The 22982-nt window shown below is 43.6% G+C and overlaps 1 protein-coding gene across 1 annotated transcript in view; it reads right to left on the minus strand.

The window, feature by feature from the left end:
• Nucleotides 1-19887: 19887 nt before the first annotated feature.
• The window catches only part of RYR2 (ryanodine receptor 2), a 535211-nt gene continuing 532116 nt past the window's right edge, over nt 19888-22982 (minus strand). Inside the window, exon 106 of the mRNA XM_068548931.1 lies at nt 19888-21216. Within this exon, the coding sequence (XP_068405032.1) occupies nt 21121-21216 (96 nt within the window). The 3' untranslated portion in view covers nt 19888-21120. The remainder of the gene's footprint in view (nt 21217-22982) is intronic.

A 22982-nucleotide genomic window follows, 5' to 3' on the forward strand; every position in this document is an offset into this window, starting at 1 on the left:
TCCTTCTGGTTCCCAGCTGGAGAGCACAGATTGCGCCTGCTCCGAAGGCCAGTGGGGGCCTTGCCTCACCTGCTGCTCAGCCTCCGTTGCTTCTGCTCATTGTAGGTTTGATTTGCATTTTATGGTTTCCTTTGCTGTGCAAAAGCTTTTAAGTTTAATTAGGTCCCATTTGTTTATTTTGGTTTTTATTTTCATTACTCTAGGAGATGGATCCAAAAAAGCTATTGCTGCGATTTATGTCAGTGTTCTATCTATGTTTTCCTCTAAGAGTTGTATAATATCCAGTCTTATGTTTGTCTTTAATCCATTTTGAGTTCTTTTTTTGTGTGTGTATGGTGTTTGGGAATGTTCTAACTTCATTCGTTTACATATAGCTGTCCAGTTTTCCCAGCACCACTTATTGAAGACACTGTCTTTTCTCCATTGTATATGCTTGCCTCTTTTGTCATAGCTTAGGTGATCATAAGTGCATGGTTTTATCTCTGGGCTTTCTCTCCTGTTCCATTCATCTATATTTCTCTTTTTGTGCCAGTACCATAATGTTGTGATAACTGTAGCTTTGTAGTATAGTCTAAAGTCATAGAGCCTGATTTCTCCAGCTCTGTTTTTCTTTCTCAAGATTGCTTTGGCTATTCAGGGTATTTTGTGTTTCTATACAAATTGTAAAATTTTTTTTGTTCTAATTCTGTGAGAAATGTCATTGGTAATTTGATAGGGATTACACTGAATCTGTAGATTGCTTTGGGTAGTAATGTCATTTTTATAATATTGATTCTTCCAGTCCACGAAGATGGTATATCTTTCCATCTGTTTGTGTCATCTTTGATTTCTTTCATCAGTATCTTACAGTTTTCTGAGTACTGGTCTTTTTCCTCCTTAGGCAGGTTTATTCCTAGGTTTTTTATTGTCTTCGATGTGATGGTAAATGCAATTATTTCCTGACTTTCTTTTTCTGATCTTTTGTTGTTAGTGTATAGGAATGCAAGAAATCTCTGTGTATTAATTTTGTATCCTGCACCTTTACCAAATTCATTGATGAGCTCTAGTAGTTTTCTGGTAGCATCTTTAGAATTTTCTAAGTATAGTATCATGTCATCTGCAAACACTGACAGTTTTACTACTTCTTTTCCAATTTGGATTCCTTTTATTTCCTTTTCTTCTCTGATTTCTGTGGTTAAGTCTTTGAAAACTGTGTTGAATAAAAGTGGCGAAAGTTGACATTCTTGAATTGTTCCTAATCTTTGAGTAGATTCTTTCAGTTTTTCACCACTGAGAATGATGTTTGCTGTGGGTTTGTCATATATAGCCTTTATTATGTTGTGGTAGGTTCCCTCTATGCTCACTTTCTGGAGAGTTTTTATCATAAATGGGTGTTGAATTTTGTCAAAAGCTTTTTCTGCATCTATTGAGATGATCATATGGTTTTTATTCTTTAATTTGTTAATATGGTGTATCACATTGATTGATTTGCATATATTGAAGAATCCTTGCATCCCTGGGATAAATCCCACTTGATCAGGGTGTATGAACCTTTTAATGTATTGTTGGATTCAGTTTGCTAGTAATTTGTTTCGGATTTTTTCATCTGTGTTCATCAGTGATTTTGCCCTGTAATTTTCTTTTTATGTGATATCTTTGTCTGGTTTTGGTATCAGGTTGTTGGTGACCTCGTAGAATGAGCTTGGGAGTGTTCCTTCCTCTGAAATTTTTTGGAATAGTTTGAGAAGGGTAGGTGTTAACTCTTCTCTAAAGGTTTGATAGAATTCACCTGTGAAGCCATTTAGTCCTGGACTTCTGTTTGTTAGAAGATTTTTAATCACAGTTCAGTGATTTTTTAAATCAAATTCAGTCCTTGTGATTGGTCTGTTCATATTTTCTGTTTCTTCCTGGTTTAGTCTTGGAAGGTTGTACCTTTCTAGGTCATCCATTTTATTGGCATATAATTGCTTGTAGTAGTCTCTTATGATCCTTTGTATTTCTGTGGGGTCCTTTGTAACTTCTCCTTTTCATTTCTAATTTTATTGATTTGAGTTCTCTCCCTTTTTTTCTTGATGAGCCTGGCTAAAGGTTTATCAATTTTGTTTATCTTCTCAAAGAACCGGCTTTTAATTTCATTGATCTTCGTTGTTGTTTTCTTGGTCTCTTTTTCATTTATTTCTGCTCCCATCTTTATGATTTCTTTCCTTCTACTAACTTTGGGATTTATTTGTTCTTTCTCTAGTTGCTTTAGGTGAACTGTTAGGTTGTTTATTTGAGAGTTTTCTTGTTTCTTGAGGTAAGATTTTATTGCTATAAACTTCCCTCTTAGAACTGCGTTCGCTGCATCACGTAGGTTTTGGATTGTCATGTTTTCCTTGTCATATTTCTCTAGGTATTTTTTGATTTCCTCTTTGATTTGTTCAGTGATCCATTGGTTGTTTAGTGACATAATGTTTAGGCTTCATGGGTTTGTGTTTTTTGCCTTTTTTTCCTGTAATTGATTTCTAATATCGTAGAGTTGTGGTTGGAAAAGATGCTTGATATGATTTCAGTTTTCTTAAATTTACTGAGGCTTGATTTGTGACCCAAGATGTAATCTATCCTTGAGAATGTTTCGTGTGCACTTGAAAAGAACGTTTATTCTGCTGCTTTCGGATGGAGTATCCTATAAGTATCACTTAAGTCTAACTGGTCTAATGTGTTATTTACGGCTTTTGTTTCCTTATTGATTTTCTGTCTGGATGATCTGTCCGTGGTGTAAGTGGGGTGTTAAAATCACCCGCTATTATTGTGTTACTGTCTCCCCCGCCTTTTATGGCTGTTATTAGCCTTTGCATTATATATTGAGGTGCTCCTATGTTGGGTGCGTATATATTTACAATTGTTATATCTTCTTCTTGGATTGATCGCATGATCGTTATGTTGTGTCCTTCCTTGTCACTTGTAGCAGTGTATATTTTAAAGTCTATTTTGTGTTATAGGAGAATTGCTACTCCAGCTTTCTTTTGATTTCCATTTGCATGGAATATCTTTTTCCATCCCCTTACTTTCAGTCTGTATGTGTCCCTAGGTCTTGAAGTATGTCTCTTGTAGACAGCATGTATACCTGTCTTGTTTTTTTATCCATCCATCCAGTCTGTTTCTTTTGGTTGGAGCATTTAATCCATTTACATTTAAGGTAATTATCGATATGTATGTTCCTATTGCCATTTTCTTCATTGTTTTGGGTTTGTTTTTGTAGTTCTTTTTTCTTCCCTTTCTTTTCTTGTAGTTTGTTGATCATCTTTAGTGTTGTGTTTGGGTTGCTTTTTCTTTTGTGTGTGTATCTCTTTTAGTTTTTTGGTTTGCATTTCCCATGAGGTTTTGGGAAACCTATATATATATATACGTGGTTGTTTTAATTTGCTGGTCTTAAAGTTTTAAGTTGCTGGTCTTAAAGTCTTTAAGTTGCTGGTTTTAAGTTGCTGGTCTTGTTTTAAGTTGCTAGTCTCTTAACTTCAAATGCAATTCCCATTTCCTGCATTTGTACTCGCCTCTTCTTACGGTTGCTAATTTCAATATCATATTTGTGTATGGATGATTTCCTGATTTTACTGCATGTTTGCCTTTGCCAATGAGCTTTCCCATTTGTTATTGTGTTATTTCTAGTTGTGGCCTCTTTTTTTGTTTCCCCTGCCTAGAGAATTTCCTTTAGCATTTCTTGTAAAGCTGGTTTGGTGGTGCTGAATTCTTTTAGCTTTTCCTTTTCTGTAAAGCTTTTGATTTCTCCATTGAATCTGAATGAGATCTTTGCTGGGTAGAGTATTCTTGGTTGTAGATTTTTCCCTTTCATCACTTTGAATGTATCGTGCCACTCCCTTCTGCCTGCAGAGTTTCTGCTGAAAAATCAGCTGATAACCTGAGGGGGAATTCCCTTGTATGTTATTTGTTGCTTTTCCCTTGTTGCTTTTAATATTTTTCTTTGTATTTACTTTTTGTTAGTTTGATTAATGTGTGTCTCAGTGTGTTCCTTATTGGATTTATCCTGTATGGGAATCTCTGCGGTTCCTGTACTTGGGTGACTATTTACTTTACCATGTTAGGGAAGTTTTTAACTATAATCTCTTCAAATATTTTCTCAGGCCCTTTCTCTTTCTCTTCTTCTTCTGGGCCTCCTATAGTTCGAATGTTGGTATGTTTAATGTTGCCCCAGAGGTCTCTGAGACTGTCCTCATTTCTTTTCATTCTTTTTTCTTTATTCTGTTCTGCAGCAGTGATTTCCACCGTTTTGTCTTCCAGCTCACTTATCCGTTCTTCCTCCTCAGTTATTCTCCTATTGATTCCTTCTGGTGTATTTTTCATTTCAGTCATTTTATTGTTCAACTCTGTTTGTTTGTTCTTTACTTCTTCTAGGTCTTTGTTAAACATTTCTTTTATCTTCTCGATCAGGGCCTCCATTCTTTTTTCGAGATCTTGGATCATTTTACTCTCATTACTCTGAATACTTTTGCAGGTAGATTGCGTATCTCCTCTTCATTTACTTGTTCTTGTAGGTTTTATCTTGCTCCTTCTTCTGCAGCATATTTCTCTGTTGTCTCATTTTGTTGTTCTTGTAGGTTTTTATCCTGCGCCTTCATCTGCAACATATTTCTCTTTCATCTCATTTTGTCTAACTTACTGTGTTTGTGGCCTCTTTTCCACAGGTTGTAGGATCGTAGTTCCTCTTGCTTCTGGTGTCTGCTCCCTGGTGGGTGAGGTTGGTCCAGGGTCTTGTGCCGTTATCCCCTTGTTGCTGGGGTGGGGGGGGGGGGAGATGACTGGTGTTGTGATGACCAGAGCTTGCCCTGGATATTGAGTGGGGCCTCCACTTTGCTCTGTCATTGTCACTGACGTGTCAGGGGCAGGGTCTGCTTCCTAGTTGTTGGAGTAAAGGCCCCCAGTTCTGTTCCTTAGCTGTATTTCTGATCTCTGGTGCTAGGTAGGCAGGATTGAATCACTCCCACTGAATGAGAGAAGCCACTGAGGGTTCCTCCTCTGGAGCTGTTCACCTGTGAACGTGCTTTGTTGTGTCCCCTTTCGTCCATTGTGCAGGCTCACAAAGTACACTGTTGTTGGCACTGCTCTCGGTCCCACCTTAACTGTGGGTGTGCTGGCAGTTGGCCCTGGTAATTCTCAGGCGTTTTGTTTTCCCAGGCCACCAGCAGAGATTCACCGAGGTCAGTTCCCAGGACTGCAGCAGTCATGCACCTGGACCCATTGTGGGAGCTATGGGAGCAGCTCAGACTCTGGCCTGGCCCAACCTCCCTGTGTAGGTGCCCAAAAAGCCCACATCTGCCAAAGCCAGACTCATCTCAGCTGCAGGAGCACTTGTTGTCTGTTCATATGTTCCACAGGTGCTGAATTTAGGAGGCTGTCAGCGGAGGTGTAACTCTGTGGTTCGTGCAGCCACAAGGAGAGATTTCAGCTCTTCTTCCTTAGTCACATGGCCCCTGGGGCTCAGCTGTGGTTTCAGCCCCACCTCTGTGTGTGTTCCTCCCACCAGAGTCTGCTCTATACGTTGCTGTCAGGTGGGAGGGGGCTAAAGCAGTGATCAGGGCAAGTGGGCTGCTCAGCTGGGAGGGAGCTGAGGCAGCGATCGGGGGAGCAGGTGTCCCAGGTAGGAGCAAGGGGCCAAGGAGGCAGTGACAGGGGCATGTGAGCTGGCTCCAGCAGGAGCCCTCCCTAGTGCCCATGGAGACAGGGACTGGTGCCCGAGGAGAGAGGCTGCAGTGGCGGCCCCACCCTTTGCACATCACTCAACAGTGGCGCTTCGCTTCTTTGTCAGTCCAGGCTTCCTCACTCGCATCCCCTCAGTCTGTCTCCTCACGGCCAACAGCAGTCCCATCCCCAGGTCTGCTCTCTAAACCCTATGTTTCAGCCCCCAGCCCCCATGTGCACTAGCAGACGCCTGTCTCAGGCTGGGCCGCGCAGGGCTGTGGCATGGACTATCTGTGTAGGTCTCACTGTGTCCTGCCTGCCACAGACCGGTTGCTGCTCTCTCCTCCAAGCCCCTGAATCTCCCCTTCTGTCCCAGTTGATGTCCCCACAGGTGAGGGGGCTTCCCCAGGTGTGGGCACCTCTCCTCACCTTCAGCTCTCTTCCAGGGGCACAGGTTCCATCCTGCTTCCTCTCCTCTTCCTTTCCCCTTCTTCTTTCTTCTGTCCTACCTGGTCACATGAGGATCTTTCTCGTCCTTTTAGGTGTCCAAGGTCCTCTGCTAGTGTTCAGCAGGTGCTCTGTGAGAAGAGTTCCATTCATAGCTGTATTCTTGATGCATTTGTGGGGAGAGATGAATTTCACGTCCTCCTACTCCTCTGCCATCTTGAGGATATCATGTCAGCTTTTATAATCAGTTATTACCATATGACTTAAAATTCTATATACACTTAAGGAGCACTGACTTTGACGACAAAAACCAAGTCCAAGCCAATCTGTCCGCCTAGCTGTGTTAATTCAGACAAGTTGTGCCTTTCTGAGCCGTAATTTTCTCAACCCGAGCAAGGAGCTGCGGCCACATGTGCTTTCCCGCCAGGCACTTAAGAAAAGGAACTTCCTATCTGCAAGGCTAATTTTATTGTAATGAGGCCATATGAGCAAAAGGTTACTTTTGGGTGTCAGAGATCCTCACCTCACACTTATCGCCCCAAAATGTGTGCTTTCCTGTCAGTCTGGCAGTCACTACTTTTCTCTGTCTGCTCAAGGACCCCTGTTGTTTACAAGATGTGTGGTTTCCTGCCATCTGGCCTGTGCCCCCCTTTCTCTGCTCATATCTAGCTAACTGCCTGCTCTAACATTCCCCCCTCAAGGAGTCTGGACCCTTAAAATCTTTTAAGGGGCACGGGTCGATGGTCTGTCTTCTGTAACTGCTTCAAGCTGAGCATGGCTGCTGTCCCTACCTGTGGGTCTAGATCTCCTTGCTTCTCTGTCAGAGATAGGGGTCTTGGGTTGTTTAGAGTGGCAGAGATGGAGAGTGGGGAGTAGAAGGAGGCAGCAGCCTTGCCCAGTGGGTGTTGATGGTCCCTATCTTCAGGTGGGATGGGTTGAAATCCCTGGCATAGCATCATTTGAAGTTGGAGTTGTTGTATCCTAGAGGATAGACATTTAGCTAGGTGGTTAAAAATACAAGGACCAAGGAGAAAGATGTGAAATATAGATGGGCCTAGAAATGGGAGAAGCCAAGTATGTCCTGGAAACCATCCCTTTAGGGTCTCAGTCCATTCCTGCTTCCCTTGATTATACCTGTGGATCCAGGAAGCCTGTTCATAGATTTCTTGAACATTTACTTTTACTTCTCCTGTGACATTAATATATATGCAGCACGTTTTATTTATGACAGCACAAACCCCTCCTTGGCTTGCTAGGAGATAGTCTAGGGCTCGATGGTTGTTGAAGGCCACCTCTGCCAGGGAATCTAGGGATTTTTGTAAGAGTGTGAGAGAGTCTCCAGTTCTCTTTAGTGTGCTGTCCAGGGAGGAGGTTAGGTACCTCAGGGTTGCCTCATTGTAGGTAAATTTTCCCCAAAGGGCAGCTTCACCTCGGGTCCCCATATTTCCTGCTAGCACCAAACCAAAGGCCCTTTTTTGTCTCACATGGGTCACACTGAGGATGGTTATTTGGGCTGGAGGCATAGTTCCCAAGGTGCAGTCCGCATAATGAAGTGTGGCGTCTAGATGTGAGAGATCAGTGGCTTTGGTTATTGTGAGGTCCCACAAAGGCATAAATAATCCAGGCGGTGCTGGTAAAGCAGCGTCATTGGTTTGCTTATACAGCTGGAGAAAAGTTCTGGGAGGCGGGAGACAGTTGTGGAGAGGTCCCATCTGCATTTTTGGATTTGGTCCCTGGTTTGGAGTGTCCAGGGTGAGGTCTGTATTCAGGGATAGTCCTGGTAAGGGAGTGTCTGATATAATAGCTAGCACAAGCAGTTCTGTTGGCATTAGTTAGTGAGCTGTCATACATACATGTGTTTTGTTAGGGGTGCAGATGAAATGTAAAGAGGCTGGCACACTATATCGCTCCAATTTATAGGCTTAAAGTTATGTAGCGACAGGCTTAGGCTTGTGTTAGAGGCTTAGGGGCTGAAGAGGGGTCTGTGTGTCCCCTGTGAGTATTGCTGTGACAAGGGGTGCATCCTAAGGTTTGACTGCAGATTAGGGAGGTTTTGGTGATATTTATAGCCCTTGAATAGGGAGGTGTGATGCGGTAACAGAGCGGAGGTGGCCTTTCCCATGTCACGATTAAGGAAAAATCTTGCCTAGGGTAATTAAGAGAAGATTGGTTAAAAGCTGAGAATACAGTATGGCTGTTGACTGTGTAGGCCTTGAGGCTGGAACTAATGTCTCCTGGGGTGGTGGGTTGGGGATGGCAAACCCAACAGAGATTGAGATTTTACCCTTTAGCAATAACCCAGGAGTTATTGACTATTCTGTTATCTTTCCATGTTAAGTCTTGGGACCAAAGAGATTAGATAGGTGAGAGGAGAACAAGTAAGAGTGGGGGTAGGGTCCCTAGCATCTTTCAGAAGGAGAAAAAAAGGCTGCAGGCTGTCTTTGGGTTTTGGACAGGTCTTATCAAACCCAGCCTGGACAGAGGAGTTCCCTCTCGGGTATAGGTGCAGAGCTAAAGCAATACTCATAAAAGATTCCGAGAGCGAGGAGGAGAGCAAGGAGGACAAGTATGCAAATCCTCCAGAGTATTTTGGTTATTTTGTGGGTAGACTGGGGTATCAGAAGGCAAAAAAGAAAATAGTGGCTCTGGGCAATCAGCCTTGGATCTGTGACGTTTCTTTGTCCTTCCTGAGTAAGAGCTTCAGGTCCTGAAGATGCTCTCGCATCCACCTGGACTCTTTTGGCCATCCAAGGTCCTCCATGTCCTGTGAAGACTCAGGGGGAGGGATAGGTTTAATTCTAGGAAGGTGCACCCAACTAGTGACCCCTGTAGTTTTACTACAGTAGGAGTGCTGAGAAGGACATAGTAAGGCCCTTTCCACTCGGGCAGTAATTGATGAGAGGGGGACCCTTCTCTCCATGTTTTTAGGAAGACAGAATCTCCTGGCTGAACCTGCATGGAGCCTGTTTCCTGGCTGGGGGCTGGCAAAACCTGATTTCCATATTCTGAAATCATCATTTGGACTTGCTGCAGATTAATTAGGTACCTAATGAATTCACTGGTTTTGGTGTCTACCAAAATATCAGAGGATAAAAGGGGCCTATCATAAGTCATTTCAAAGGGGCTGAGCCTTAGCCCTGTTTTAGGTGTGACCCTGGTTCTCAGGAGGGCTATGGGTAAAAGCTTTGTCCAAGGTTCTCATGTCTCTTGACAAAGCTTAGCCAGGATTCTTTTTTCTTTTTCTTTTTTTTCTTTTTCTTTTTTATTGAAATGTAGTTGATTTACAATGTTGTGTTAGTTTCAGGTGTACAGCAAAGTGATTCAGTTGTACATACATATATATGTATTTTTTTCAGATTCTTTTCCCTTATAGGTTATTACAAAATATTGAGTAGAGTTCCCTGTACTATATAGTAGATATTTGTTGTTGTCTATTTTATATATAGTAGTGTTTTTTTGTTAGTCCCAAACTACTATTTATCCCTCCTCCCCCGCCGCCCCCGCTTTCCCCTTTGCTAACCATAAGTGTGTTTTCTATGTCTGTAGGTCTATTTCTGTTTTGTATAAAAGTTCACTTGTATAATTTTTTTAAGATTCCACATATAAGCGATATATCATATTTTGTCTTTTTCTCTCTGGCTTACTTCAGTTATTATGGTAATCTAGGTCCACCCATGTTGCTGCAAATGGTATTATTTCATTCTTTTGATGGCTGAATAATATTCCATTGTATATTTGTACCACATCTTCCTTATCCATTCATCTGTTGATAGACATTTAGGTTACTTCCATGTCTTGGCTATTGTCAATCATGGTCCAGTGAACATTGGGGTGCAATGTATCTTTTGGAATTAGGGTTTTCTCCAGATATATGCCCAGGAGTGGGATTGCAGGATCATCTGGTAGCTATATTTTGGTTTTTTACGGAACGTCCATACTGTTCTCCATAGTGGCTGTACCAACTTGCATTCCACTAAGAGTATAGGAGGTTTCCTTTTTCTCTACATCCTCTCCAGAATTTATTATTTGTAGCCTTTTTAATGATGGCTGTTCTGACCGGTGTGAGGTGATACCTCATTGTAGTTTTGATTTTAATTTCTCTAATAATTAGTGATGTTGAGCATCTTTTCATGTGTCTTTTGGCCATTTGTATATCTTCTTTGGAGAAATGTCTATTTGGGTCTTTAAATTGTTTGCTTTATTTTGATATTGAGCTGAATGAGCTGTTTGTGTATTTTGGAAATTAAGCCCTTGTAGGTCACATCATTTTCAAATATTGTCTTCCATTGTGTAGGTTGTCTTTTAGTTTTGTTTATGGTTTCTTTCACTGCGCAAAAGCTTTTAAGTTTAATTAGGTCCCTTTTGTTTATTTTTGGAAAGAAATTGAAGATGACAGAAAAAGTTGGAAAGATATACTGTGTTCTTGGATTGGAAGAATCAATATTGTCAAAATGACTAAACTACCCAAGGCAATCTACAGGTTCAGTGCAATTCCTATCAAATTACCAATGGCTTTTTTCACAGAACTAGAACAAAAAAATTTTTAAATTTGTATGGAAATACAAAAGACCCCTGTATAGCCAAAGCAATCTTGAGAAAGAGAAACGGACCTGGAGGAATCAGGCTCCCTGATTTCAGACTATACTACAGAACTACAGTAATCCAAACAGTATGGTACTGGCACAAAAAACAGACATATAGATCAATGGAACAGGATAGAAAGCCCAGAAATAAACCCACGCACCTATGGTCAATTAATCTATGACAAAGGAGACAAGAATATACAATGGAGAAAAGAAGTATCTTCAATAAATGGTGCTGGGAAAACTGGACAGCTACATGAAAAGAATGAAATTAGAACATTCTCTAATACCACACACAAAAATAAACTCAAAATGGATTAAAGACCTAAATTTAAGACCAGATATTATAAAACTCCTAGAGGAAAACATAGGCAGGATTCTTTTTTAAAGTTGATTGCCCCTTCTATTTTCCCTGATGATTGAGGCCTCCAGCCAGCATGGAGGTGGTAGCAAATGCCTAGGGCAGTAGAGATTTGTTGTGTAATCTTAGCCACAGAAGAGGGGCCATTATCTCTTTGTAAAGACCATTGAAGTCTGAACCAAGGAATTATTTTCTTTCATAATGCCTTTGTTACTTTCCTAAGCTCTCTTGGTCCTTGTTGGAAAGGCATCCTGCCGCCCAGTGAAAGTGTCAATAAAAATTAGGAGGTATTTATCTCCCTGGGAGGATGGCATCTGGGTATAGTCTTCTCCCAGATAAGTTCCTCTTCTTTGGATGGGCTGGAGGAGGGGTGGGGGCCTCTTTTCTCTCTGGGCTGTTACGGTAGCATATGTTACAGGCCTTTGTGATTTCTAAGATAGTCTGAGAAAGGCCTATGCCAGAAAAAGCTTTTTCCACCAGGCTAGTCAAAGCATCCCTCCCCAGATGAGAGGAATCATGGAGTGCCTTTAAAATTTTCCATTGTAATGCTCTGGGCAGCATTATTGTATGTTCCTTAATCCACCATCCATTGGGGCCCTTTTGATATCCCCTAGTTCTAGCCTACTTTATTTCCTTATTTATATACTGGGGTGGCAAAAGCAGGCTGGGGTTTGGTACATGGAGGGAGTAAGGTAACCTGAGTTGAAGAGGTTTTAAGAGCTGCACTCTTTGCTGTCTTGTCAGCCAGGTTATTTGCTTTTACTAGTGTGAATTTCCCCTCTGGTGTCTCTTAGAGTGGATAAGTGCCATTTCCTTAGGGTCTTGTACTGCCTCTAGGAGTTCCAAGATCTCCTGGCAGTGCTGGATTGGGGAGCCCCATGCAGTCAGGAGTCCCCTGTGTTTCAAGGAGGCAGCATGTGCATGTAACACCAAAAATGCATACTTAGAATCCCTATAGATATTGATCCTCTTGTCTTTTCCTAGCCTTAGAGCTCGAGCTAGGGCTATAAGCTTGACTTCTGGTGCCAAGGTTTGGGGTGGCAGGGCATCAGCCTCTATGAGCTCATGTAAATCTACTATGGCATACCCTGCTTTCTGGATGCCATCATGTATGTAGCTACTTCCATCAGTAAACCAGTCAGCATCAGGGTCCTCGAGGGGCTGGTCCCTAAGGTCAGGTCTGCTGGAATACACCTGTTTGATGGTCTCAGTACAAGAATGAGACAACTCCCCTGGGGTTTCTCTTGGCATACGGGTAGCTGGATTTAAGGCCTGACATACCTTAAGGGTCACTTCAGGAGAGTCAAGAAGGACGGCCTGATATTTTGTGAGGCGGCCTCCAGCCAGCCATTGTTGTCCTTTAATTTCTAATACTCCCTGTACCTGCTGTGGGGTTAATACTTCCAGGGGTTGATCCATGGTGAGTTTTGTGGCCTCTTCAACTAGCAGGGCTGTGGCTGCTATGGCTCTCAGACAGCCTGGCCATCCTGAGGCCACTGGGTCCAATTGCTTGGAGAGATATACCACTAGCCGTGGAACTGGCCCCACTTTTTGGGTGAGAACTCCCAGGGCTATTCCTTTTCTCTGAGGTAAATAGAGTAAAGGGCTTGTTAAGATCTGGGATCCCTATAGGGCTCAGGCACTAGTCAGGGCTGTCTTTATCTAATCAAATGCTCTTTGTAAATTCCCTGTCCAGTATAGAGGTTCTGTGTCCAGTCCCTTCAAGGCCTCATACAATGGTTTTGCCATGAGACCAACCCTGGGGATCCAAATCCTGTAAAACCCAGCCCTTCCTCAGAAGGTTCTGAGCCGTTTCTTTGTATGTGGTCATTGTAAATGGAGGATTGCTTCCTTATGCTGGGTCGTAAGGGTGCGCTTCTCTTGCCTTAGAACATGTCCCAGGTAGGTGACCCTCTGGGAGGAAATTTGGGCTTTCTCGGGGGGATACTTTATACCCCCTGGAGCCCAGGAAACTGAGGATCTGTACAGTGTTTTGGTCTGAAGCTTCCTTTGAAGGCCTGTAGATAAGGAGTCATCTGCATATTGTAATAATGCCCTCATATCTAACTTTAGTTTCCTTAGTTCCAAGGCCTTGCCAAACAGGTGTGGGCTGTCCTGGAATCCCTGAGGAAGGACAGTCCAGGTATATTACTGGGTCTCGTGAGTGTCTGGGTCAGTCCATTCAAAAGCAAAAATGTATTGAGAATCAGGGCGAACAGATATACAGAAGAAGGCATGTTAAGATCAAGGACTGTAAACCAGGTGTATCCTTTGGGACCGAGTAAGGATTGTGTATGGGTTGGGAACAACTGGATGAAGAGGAATTACAGCTTCACGTAAGATTCAGAGATCTTGGACCATTCTATATTCCCTACTAGGTTTGAGGACGGGTAGGATTAGAGTTTTACAGGGAGACTGACATGGCACCAAAAGCCTATATTTGATAAATTTTGAGATTAGGGGTTGGAGTCTCTGGTTTTATGGGGTGTTGCTGCCTGGAAAGGAAGTTGTTAGTTTCTTTTAAGGTGAATTTTATAGGAGTGACAAACTTTGCCTTTCCTGGGATTCCCTGATCCCAGACCTGTAGATCTATAAGTTTTTCTGGGGGAATATTTTGGGCTGGACTGTCCATGTCTTGTATAATACATAGTCCAGCCAAAAACATTCCTTGCTTTTGGCTTTCAGGGAGAGTAAGAGTCACCCCCAAGGCTTAGAGAAAGTCCCTTCCAAATAATGGGCTAGGGCATTCAGGCATGACCAGAAACTTGTGAGTTGTAAGTATCTTTCCCCAGGTGCAAGGTAGAGGGGTGGTGAAATGTTTTCGCTTTGGTCTTCCTTCTACTCCAATAATAGAGCAGGTTTCGGGGGCAAGGGGCCCAGTGTGAGAAGTCAGGACAAAGTAAGTGGCTCCCGTGTCCACTAGAAACTGGAGAAGTTTACCTGCCACGTCAGTGGTCTCCCGCAGTTCTTCCTCTGTGATGATGACTGTCTTCTCAGGAGCCCTGGGAGGTCCTGGGTCCTATCAATCAAACACGGCCATGACTAGCTTGGGGGACTTACCTCACTTGCTTCGGAGCTGGGGGCATTCCCTCCTCCAGTGGTGCACCTTCTCACAGTGTGGGCATGGCATCCTGGGTGTAGCTGGGACCTGTTTCCTGGGCATTCCTTCCTCTAGTGTTTGGAGCTCCCACAGCTAAAAAAGGTTCCCTTTCCTGGCGGGGGTCTTCTGGGAGTACTTTTGGGGTGACCAGGTGCTGGGTTAGGTCTTGCTGTGATGGCTGCCAAAAGCCTAGCCTGCAGTCGTTCCTTTCTTAAGTCACACTGTTCCTTCCTTTCCTCCTTAGCCTGGTCTCAGTTGCTAAAGACCCTGAAGGCCATATCGATAAAAAGGTTGAGAGGCGTTTGGGGCCCCATGGCAAACTTTTGGAGCTTCCTATGGGTGTCAGGGGCTGATTGGCTAATGAAGTGGGTTGCAAATACAATGTGTCCCTCAAAAGTGTCTGCGTCTACATTCGTATACTTTCTGAGAGTATCTAGTGATACCAGTCGGGCTTGAAGTAGGATTGGATTTTCATCTTGGCCTTGGGTGATCTCTTTAACCATATCATAGTTAACAGGGTTAATTATGCATTGTTTCATCCCTTCAGCAAGGCAGAGGATCATGTGATCCCTTCTAGTGATACCAGGCTGGCCTGGCCAATAGTCCCAACTGGGATCCTTTTAGAGGCACTGCTGTTATGTCCACAGGGCATTGGTGAGGTTGGGTGACATGTAATCCAGCAGCATATGTTTGAGCCTGTGCCCAAATATGGGTCTTTCCTCAGTGGTGCAGCAGTGGGAAAGAACAATATTTAGGTCCTTCCAGGTAAGGTCAAAGGATAGAGTTAGTCCCTGGAATTCTTCAGTGAGCCAGCTGGGGTCCTCCGAGAATCAGCCTAAGCGAGTGCAGCACTGGGTTGGACAAAGAAAAAGGGGTGTGGACTCCGGTAATTCCCTGAGGCCCACTTACTACTTCCTGATGGGGGCTGGGACGCTCTGGCTGCACTGCTGGTATGGAAGGGTGAAGAGGCTTATAGGGCAGGGGAGGAACTGAAGATGGTGAAAGAGTGTGGGGCTTGGGCCTTCTGTCTGGGGCTTGTGTTCCTCCACAGATGCCACTAGAGAGGGCTTTTGTGTAGCCTGAATGGGTCCCAGCCAGCAAGGTTCCCTAACATAGGACTTGCGTAGCTCCAGGTTCTCTCTTAGGGCCATAAACGCCTGAACATAAGGAACTTCTGTTCATTTAGATGTCTAACTGCAGGATGGTATGTATTATAGTTGAGGCTTCTATTTTCTGGTCAGGCCTCATCGTCCTCAAGTGTATATTGGGGCCAGGCAGTGTTACAAAAGAAAGCAAGTTTTTTTCACTTTAAACAGTCTAGAGGAAACTTGTCCTAGGGACTCAGAATGCACCTGAGGGGTCAGTCCCTGGGGATGGAAGGGGTGTTTCCTATCCTTCTTCCTTCAGGGAGATGGTGCTCCCGTGACAGAGAGGAGCGTGAGCGTTAGGAGGTCCCGTGTGGATTCCCTGAGGCAGGACGAGTTCCAGGTGTCCCTGTCCACCTCATCCCTTCGACACTAGCCACAGCGGGGGCTAGCTACTGCCCATACGGCGGTCCTGCCGGCCCCAGCATCCTGGCGCCTGTGTCCTATCCTGGTGTCTGTGGTGCCCAGGATGAGTGACCGTCCTGCAGGCTTCTCTGTAGATTCTGTGGCCAGCGATTAATCTCTGTGTTCTGGGGTATGTACTTCTAGAACAGACATCCTCATAGTTCTAGGACCTGTTTCGGTTACAGCGTTTGTTTCCTAAGAGGGTGGTATATTTCTGGAAACAGGCACTGACCATTAAGGGAGGTGGTTTGTGAAAAAGCCTTTCTTTTCCCTTCCCTTTTGTGGGCAGCCCCCCCGGGCCTTGGTGCTACCCTGCCCCCCCCCCCCGCCCCCCGCCCCCCGCCCCCCGCAAATGCTCCATGCAGCGGGCAGCGCCACCAGGCGGGGATGGGGGGATATGGTGTCCCAAGGTGGAGGCACTGTGTCTGAACTTAGTGGGATGGAGGGCCCGACAGCCCTGCAAGAACACTCCCAATCACGCAACCCAGGGGAGGCAAGCATGGCAAACGGGGGTCATGTGTCCCTGGGGCGTGGCCATGCGCGCGTCCCGCCCCCAGCATGAACTGCCCCGCGCCTACAGTGTGAGCTGCGGGCGGGGATGGATCCCACTTGTGTGGCGGACCGTGGAGGGGGCTGGCCGAATGCAGGGCGCCGTGCAGAGGCGAGTGGAGAAGGCTGGCAGCCCAGATGCAGTCCCACCGCCGCTGGTTCCAACCGCACGGGGCAGGACTGTCCCCCTTCCCAACACCAGGGGTTATGTACACAGACCACCCGGCACAAGGGAGCTCCCGAAGGGACCGTAACAGCCACGGGCACGGTGGGAACTCCCTTACAGTCTGGGTAAGGCTGCATTTTATACTTCCACACAACTGAACCCGGTGACAGCTAATTAAGCGGGTGGATAAGGCAAACCCAGAGGGCAAAGCTCCTATGGTTTGGGTCCCTAGCTGCCTGTGAGAATGCTTGGAAGCTTTTCCTGACATGCCTTGCGAGTAATGAGATGTATAAGACCTAACGGTAAGGTTGAAAAATGCCTGGCAGATTCTCTTTCCCCATTTCCAGCAGAGTAAGGCATGAAATAAGAATGGAAAGTAAAAGATAGGACACAGAGAGAGACAAGGATAGTCAGGCATAGGTGGACCAATAACGAGCCTATAAAGGTAGCTGCAGGGAGTGGGTGGTGTTATGCTGTTAACTGTGTGCCTAAAAACGTTGCCCGGAAATTGCCTTGAGGTGGGCGGACGGACCTATCGTCTTTCTCGTCCACTGCACTACCCAGTCGTCCCGACGAGAGTCTTCCAGTGGCGAGTGCCCTAGTGGCTTTTAGATGCTCAACTCGTGCCCACATCTTTGCAACAACAGGTCCGAAAATGGGACAGACAATAAGAGAGGGAGAGAGAGAGAGAGGGAGGGAATGGAGGGGGGAGAAACGAATGGCAGGAAGCAAGGCAGCGCCTCTCAAGCGCGAGGGAGGCGAGCGGCTGAGGCTTACCGAACTCCCCTGGCTGCCTCGCCAAAGATGATACTGGCGGCTGATTTCTTGTCTCGTCGCAGAAGGAATTCAGGGACAAGGCGGGAGGTCAGGAAGGTAAAGCAAGGGTTTATTTAAGCGACTGTACGCTCCCTAGGGGAGAGCAGCCGGGCTCGGGTGAGTAGCTGCCCTGAGTTTCTTTGGGAAACTTGTTATGTGGATGTAGAAATGAAGAGGTGGAATATTCATTTGGGAGGGAGCGGTTTGGGGGTTGTTTTCCCTGATTTTCATCAGCCCCACCTTCCGGAGGGGAGGAAGGATTTTTTTGTCCTCATTTAGCCTTGATTGGAAGTATCATGGCATCGGTGCACGATGAGAACTTCTTATATGCAAGGCTAATTTTATTGTAATGAGGGCATAGTGACCAAAAGGTTGCAATGGACACCAGAGATTCCCGCCTTTTCCCACCTTTCTTTGTCTGCCTTCAGGACACTCGTCACCCCAAAATGTGTGGTCTCCTGTCAGTCTGGAAGTTCCTCCTTTTCTTTGTCTACCCAAGGACCCCTGCTGTTAGGTTCCTGCCACTTGGCCATCGCCCCCCTTGCTCTGCTCCTATCTAGCTGACTGCCTGCTTTAGCTGTTTATCTTATGGCGTAGGACCAAGAGATGTTTCCAAAGAAAACAAGTGGGGTAGGAATAGATGAAATAAGAAAGGGAGAAAAATGGCTGTGAGAGTGGAAGCAGAGGCATGAAGATATGATATTATGATACTCTTTGTGATTGTTTGAATACTTGAAAATTTCTGAGGGGATTACATCTCTTGAGTTCGAGTTAGGCAGTCCTGAGCTTAATCAGAGAAGGAGAGAGTCCCAGTGTGTTTGCAATTCGTGCAACATTTCCTGGGAGATTTAATAATAATGCCAACGCAGAAAATCTGCCCCTTCCCCTTTGAGGCCTTGAGACGGAAACAAAGAGGTACCCTCCTCCTCTGTCGGCCACTGACAGCACCAATGACAGTTTCTAGAGTGACCAGCTCTGCTCCTTTAGTCTTCCTCCAACACTGATGGCCAAAGTCCCCAAGTGGAAGGAAGCTTCCTTTCCTGAATCCAGCCTTTCTCTGCTTCTCCCTGAGCACTTGTCTGTCACCGACCAGGGCTCTAAAGCCAGGAGCGATCAATCAGGAGAGTCTACAAGAATCTGCAGAATCCAGGGGACAGCTAGGAATTTGTTTGCTCACCTCTCACCTGTACTGTTGTTTCATGTCAACTCTGACTTTGGCATTATGAACAGAAGGCCTGAATCTGTCAGACTTCATGTCCCAGAAGAACATTTATTCCTCTGCACTGCGTGCTTCCTCTGAAGTGTTTTGTGGCAAAGGGGAACGTGGTCTTGGATGTTTTGTGGACCTGACCTCATTTCTTTTATCCAGACTCCTCAGAACATGAGGTCACCTCCTTGAGCAGGATTGAGGATTCCCACAGCACAAACTGACTCCTTCACCCAAATCAAAATGTTACTGAGAGGTTTAGTATGAGCCTCCCCAGAATGTGCCACTTTGGCATGTGGATCACTTTGACCTGAAGTCAGTCAAGCCTCAGAAGACTCAGGAAGAGCTTTTTACCTCCTCCTTAAGTGTCTAAAAGAATTCAGATAGAAGACCTGGTCCAGGAAGAGAACCATCACCAGGGATAACTATAATAGAGCGTGGGCTGGTGCGGGAAGCTGGGGGGAGCCAGGCAGGGCCTGTTTGTTCTACCTGGCACGGCAAAAACTTGTTTACCAAATATTTGCTCTTGCCACCGTCCTGTGAATTGTCTTCCCTCCCTTTGAAGGTCCAGACCCCACTCTCTTCTCCTGAGCTCAGGATGGCGCGTAAGCCTCAGCTGCCTCACCGTTGGGAGCCTCCCATGTCTTTGTGGGGCTCACGTACATAAAAAATTGTTTTTCTCCTGTGAACCTGTCTTATGTCCATTTAACCTGCCAAAGAGCCTAGAAAGAAAAAAGGGCAAAGTTTTTCAAGACAAATGCAAAATCTAAGTGGTACACAGCTGTGATGTTGTGCCAATGGGCTGAAAAATGACAGTAGATACCCAGCACCGCCCTTGGTACACAGTAGATGTTCAATTAGCATTGGAACGTTTCATATATCACTTACTGGTGTGCCAGTCCTCTTCCAGATTAAGACAGAAAATGAATCCCTGTTGTTGCATGGAAATGAATTTGCCCTGAATAAGGAAGAGCTTCCTAAAATGAAAGCTGATTAAAAATTAAAATGATTTGGGAGACAGTGATTTTTCTGTTTTTGGTGGTTTCCAAGAAATATGGATGACCCCAAGACAAGGAAATGACAGGGGTGGAGCTAGGTGATTCAAAATGCTCCATAGCTCTGAGGTTCCGTAATCATAAAAGCAGAAAACTTGCTTAGCTACAGGGATGTATGACAGGCCTTAAGGCAGTGTTTGGATTGCCCTAGACACACACAACTTAAAAGCTCAAGGCTTTCAAGGCTTTTTGATGCATCCCAGTTATAAGTGAAATGGAGAAAGAGGGTGAGAAAGTTAAATAGTTTAATCAGAGCAGTTTTACAGTTCTAAAATTAACAAGCAGACCTTGTAATAAAAGAGCTCCAATATTTGCAAAATGACCTTGCTTCCATTCTGAATCTCTTTTTTATTTGTAAAGATTCGCATTACATTTAAAAGGACTCAAAATGGAGTGATTGATATATTATTATCCGTGGTTTTTTTCTGATGCAACTGATGAAATCCCTGAATGGATATTGCTTCAGCTTTGATATTAAAAAAATGGCCTGACAAGAAGTCCTTAATCCACAACTGATCACGGGTGGCCGAAAGAAAGAGAAAAACCCAAAACTACTGTCAAGTTCATAATGTATCACATTGTTGGTGGATGACACTGGCTCCAAATATACAATTAAGCCCACGACACTTTATTACTATGAATATAATTATCACGAAAGTTCTTTCACGTGGATCAACTTGCTTCTGAAGGTTTTCTTGGTTCGTTTAAACTTGCATAATAAACATGCAATGAATTATTTCTTCTGAAAGTGTATTTTTTGCAGTCTTTTTGTTTTCATACAAAGATTTCATAAAGTTGCAATATTGCATCAGAGCATTGGCAAAATAAGAGCAGGAGCACAGGGGGAGGGGAAATGGGCATCTGGATGAATGAGAAGAACCTCCTCGCATCCTGAGACAGGCCACCCGTCTTCTTTAAAAGGTGCACGCAAACTGCTTTTCTTACCCTCCCCCACCAAAGAAAAGCATGAAAGAAAAAAAAAAAAAAAAACCCTCACAAAAATCAATCTAACTAAGAAAAAAAGTCGACATAAAGAAAATAAAGATGTTTCTTCATGCACATATCTTCTGCATAGCTCAACCCACATATAGTAAGGCACTATTTCCCTTCGTAACTGGTGTCCACGGCAATCTGGTAAGTGCGACAGTGCTCTGTGACCATTAGAGAGTTCCTTTCCGGATGGTGAAATAAAGAGGCCGGATGAGTGTGGCTGCCACGCTTCTCTGTGAAGGTCCCACAGTGCAAGCTGATTTCCAGGCGTCTCAGAAGGAAATCTGTGTGTGTAATGATTGAGAGTCTCCAGAATGGTTTTCTTTCCAAAGTTACTATTTTGTCCTTGTATGAATTTAGATTACACTTCAGTCATTATTCTCAAAGAAAATACACTAGGTGGGGGAAAAAGCACAGTCAAATCTTCAGAAACACAGCTTCACTGCTCCGAGAAAGCATGTAACGCTGGCAATTCAGAAAATCAGCAGATGTTTCCAAGGGAACAGAGAGAGAGAGACAGAGTCTAGAAACAGAAGAACAGAGACAAAGACAGAGAGAGCGTGTGTGTGTGTGTGTGTGTGTGTGTGTGTGTGTGTGTGTGTGTGTGTTTGTTTGTTTTCGGAGGTGATTTGAGACTGAGATTAATTTAGCTGGTCTTCGTACTGTTTCCGGAAACAATCCCCAGCCGGGAAAAATTCCCAGCACCTTTCTTGATACATCTTCCAAACATAAGATTCCTGTAAAAGTAAAGGCAATGTGTTAAGAACATGTCTTTCCCTAGGATCTCTGTGTTACCACAAAATATAAGATAGAAAGAAACTCAAATTTGTTATTTTATATACATATATATATATATCACATATGTATAATGGTGTATTTCACATAGTTATAATCCCAAATTCATTTAGATAGTTCCTAACTATACCAGGTCTTATTTATTTCTACCAATAAATAATCAATCTTCATCCTGACTGTAATATAATAATGATAAAAAACCTATTTGTGATATATGATTTTGAGGGTTCCTTAAAACTATTATTTTTGTTTAATTGTACCATTCAAATTCAAACTATTAACAATGGGAGGTGAATATTTGTGGAGGGAGAATTTCAAATAGCTCGGGCAGAACCTTAAACATTTAATATGCAATTATTTATTTATTTTAATATTTTAAATTGAAGTATAGTTGATTTACAGTATTGAGTTAGTTTCAGGTGTACAGCTAAGTGATTCAGTTATACACATACATATATTTTTTTCTCAGATTATTTTCCCTTATAGCTTATTACAAAATATTGAGAATAGTTCCCTGTGCTATATACAGTAGGTATTTGTTGCTATCTATTTTTTATATATAGTAGCGTATATATGTTAATCACAAACTCCTAATTTATCCCTTCCACTCCTTTCCTCTTTGGTAACCATAGATATGTTTTCTATGTCGGTGGCTCTATTTCTGTTTTGTATATAAATTTATTTGTACCATTTTATTTTTGGTTCCACATATAAGAGATATCATATGATTTTTGTCTTTGTCTGACTTACTTAGTATCATAATCTCTAGGTCCATTCATGTTGCTGCAAAAAGCATTATTTCATAATTTTTTATGCCCAAGTAATATTCCATCGTGCATATGTGTGTGTGTGTGTGTGTGTGTGTGTGTGTGTGTGTGTGTGTGTGTGACGTCTTCTGTATCCACTCATTTGTCAGTGGACATTTAGGTTGTTTCAATGTCTTGGCTATTGTAAACAGTGCTGTAATGAACATTGGGGTACATGTATCTTTTCAAATTAATGGTTTTCTCCAGATATATACCCAGGAGTGGAATTGCAGGATCATATGGTAGCTCTATTGTTAGTTTTTTAAGGATCCTCCATACTGTTCTCCATAGTGGCTGTACCCATTTACAATCCCACCAACAGTGTAGGAGGGTTCCTTTTTCTCCACACCCTCTCAGCATTTATTATTTGTAGACTTTTTGATGACAGCCATTCTGACCGTTGTGAGGTGATACCTCATTGTAGTTTTGATTTGCATTTCTCTAATAATTAGCAATGCTGAGCATCTTTTCATGTGCTTTTTGGCTATCTGTATGTCTTCTTTGGAGAAACGCCTATTTAGGTCTTCTGCCCATTTTTGATTTGGTTCGTGGTTTTTTTGATATTGAGGTGTAGGAGCTGTTTGTATATTTTGGAGATGAATCCTTTGTCAGTTGCATCATTTGCAAATATTTACTCCCAGTCCGTAGGTTTTCTTTTCATTTTGTTTATGGCTTCCTCTGCTGTGCAGAAGATGTTTAGTTGGGTCCCACTTGTTTATTTTGGTTTTCATTTCCATTACACTAGGAGACAGATCCAAAAAGATATTGCTGTGATTTATGTCAAAGAGTGTTCTGCCTATGTTTTCCTCTAGGAGTTACACAGTATCCAGGCTTAAATTTAGGTCTTTAATCCATTTTGAGTTTTATTTTTGTGTGTGGTGTTAGGGAGTGTTCTAATTTCA

The sequence above is a fragment of the Eschrichtius robustus genome, chromosome 7 (assembly GCF_028021215.1).
Source record: "Eschrichtius robustus isolate mEscRob2 chromosome 7, mEscRob2.pri, whole genome shotgun sequence".
Taxonomy (NCBI): Eukaryota; Metazoa; Chordata; class Mammalia; order Artiodactyla; family Eschrichtiidae; genus Eschrichtius; species Eschrichtius robustus.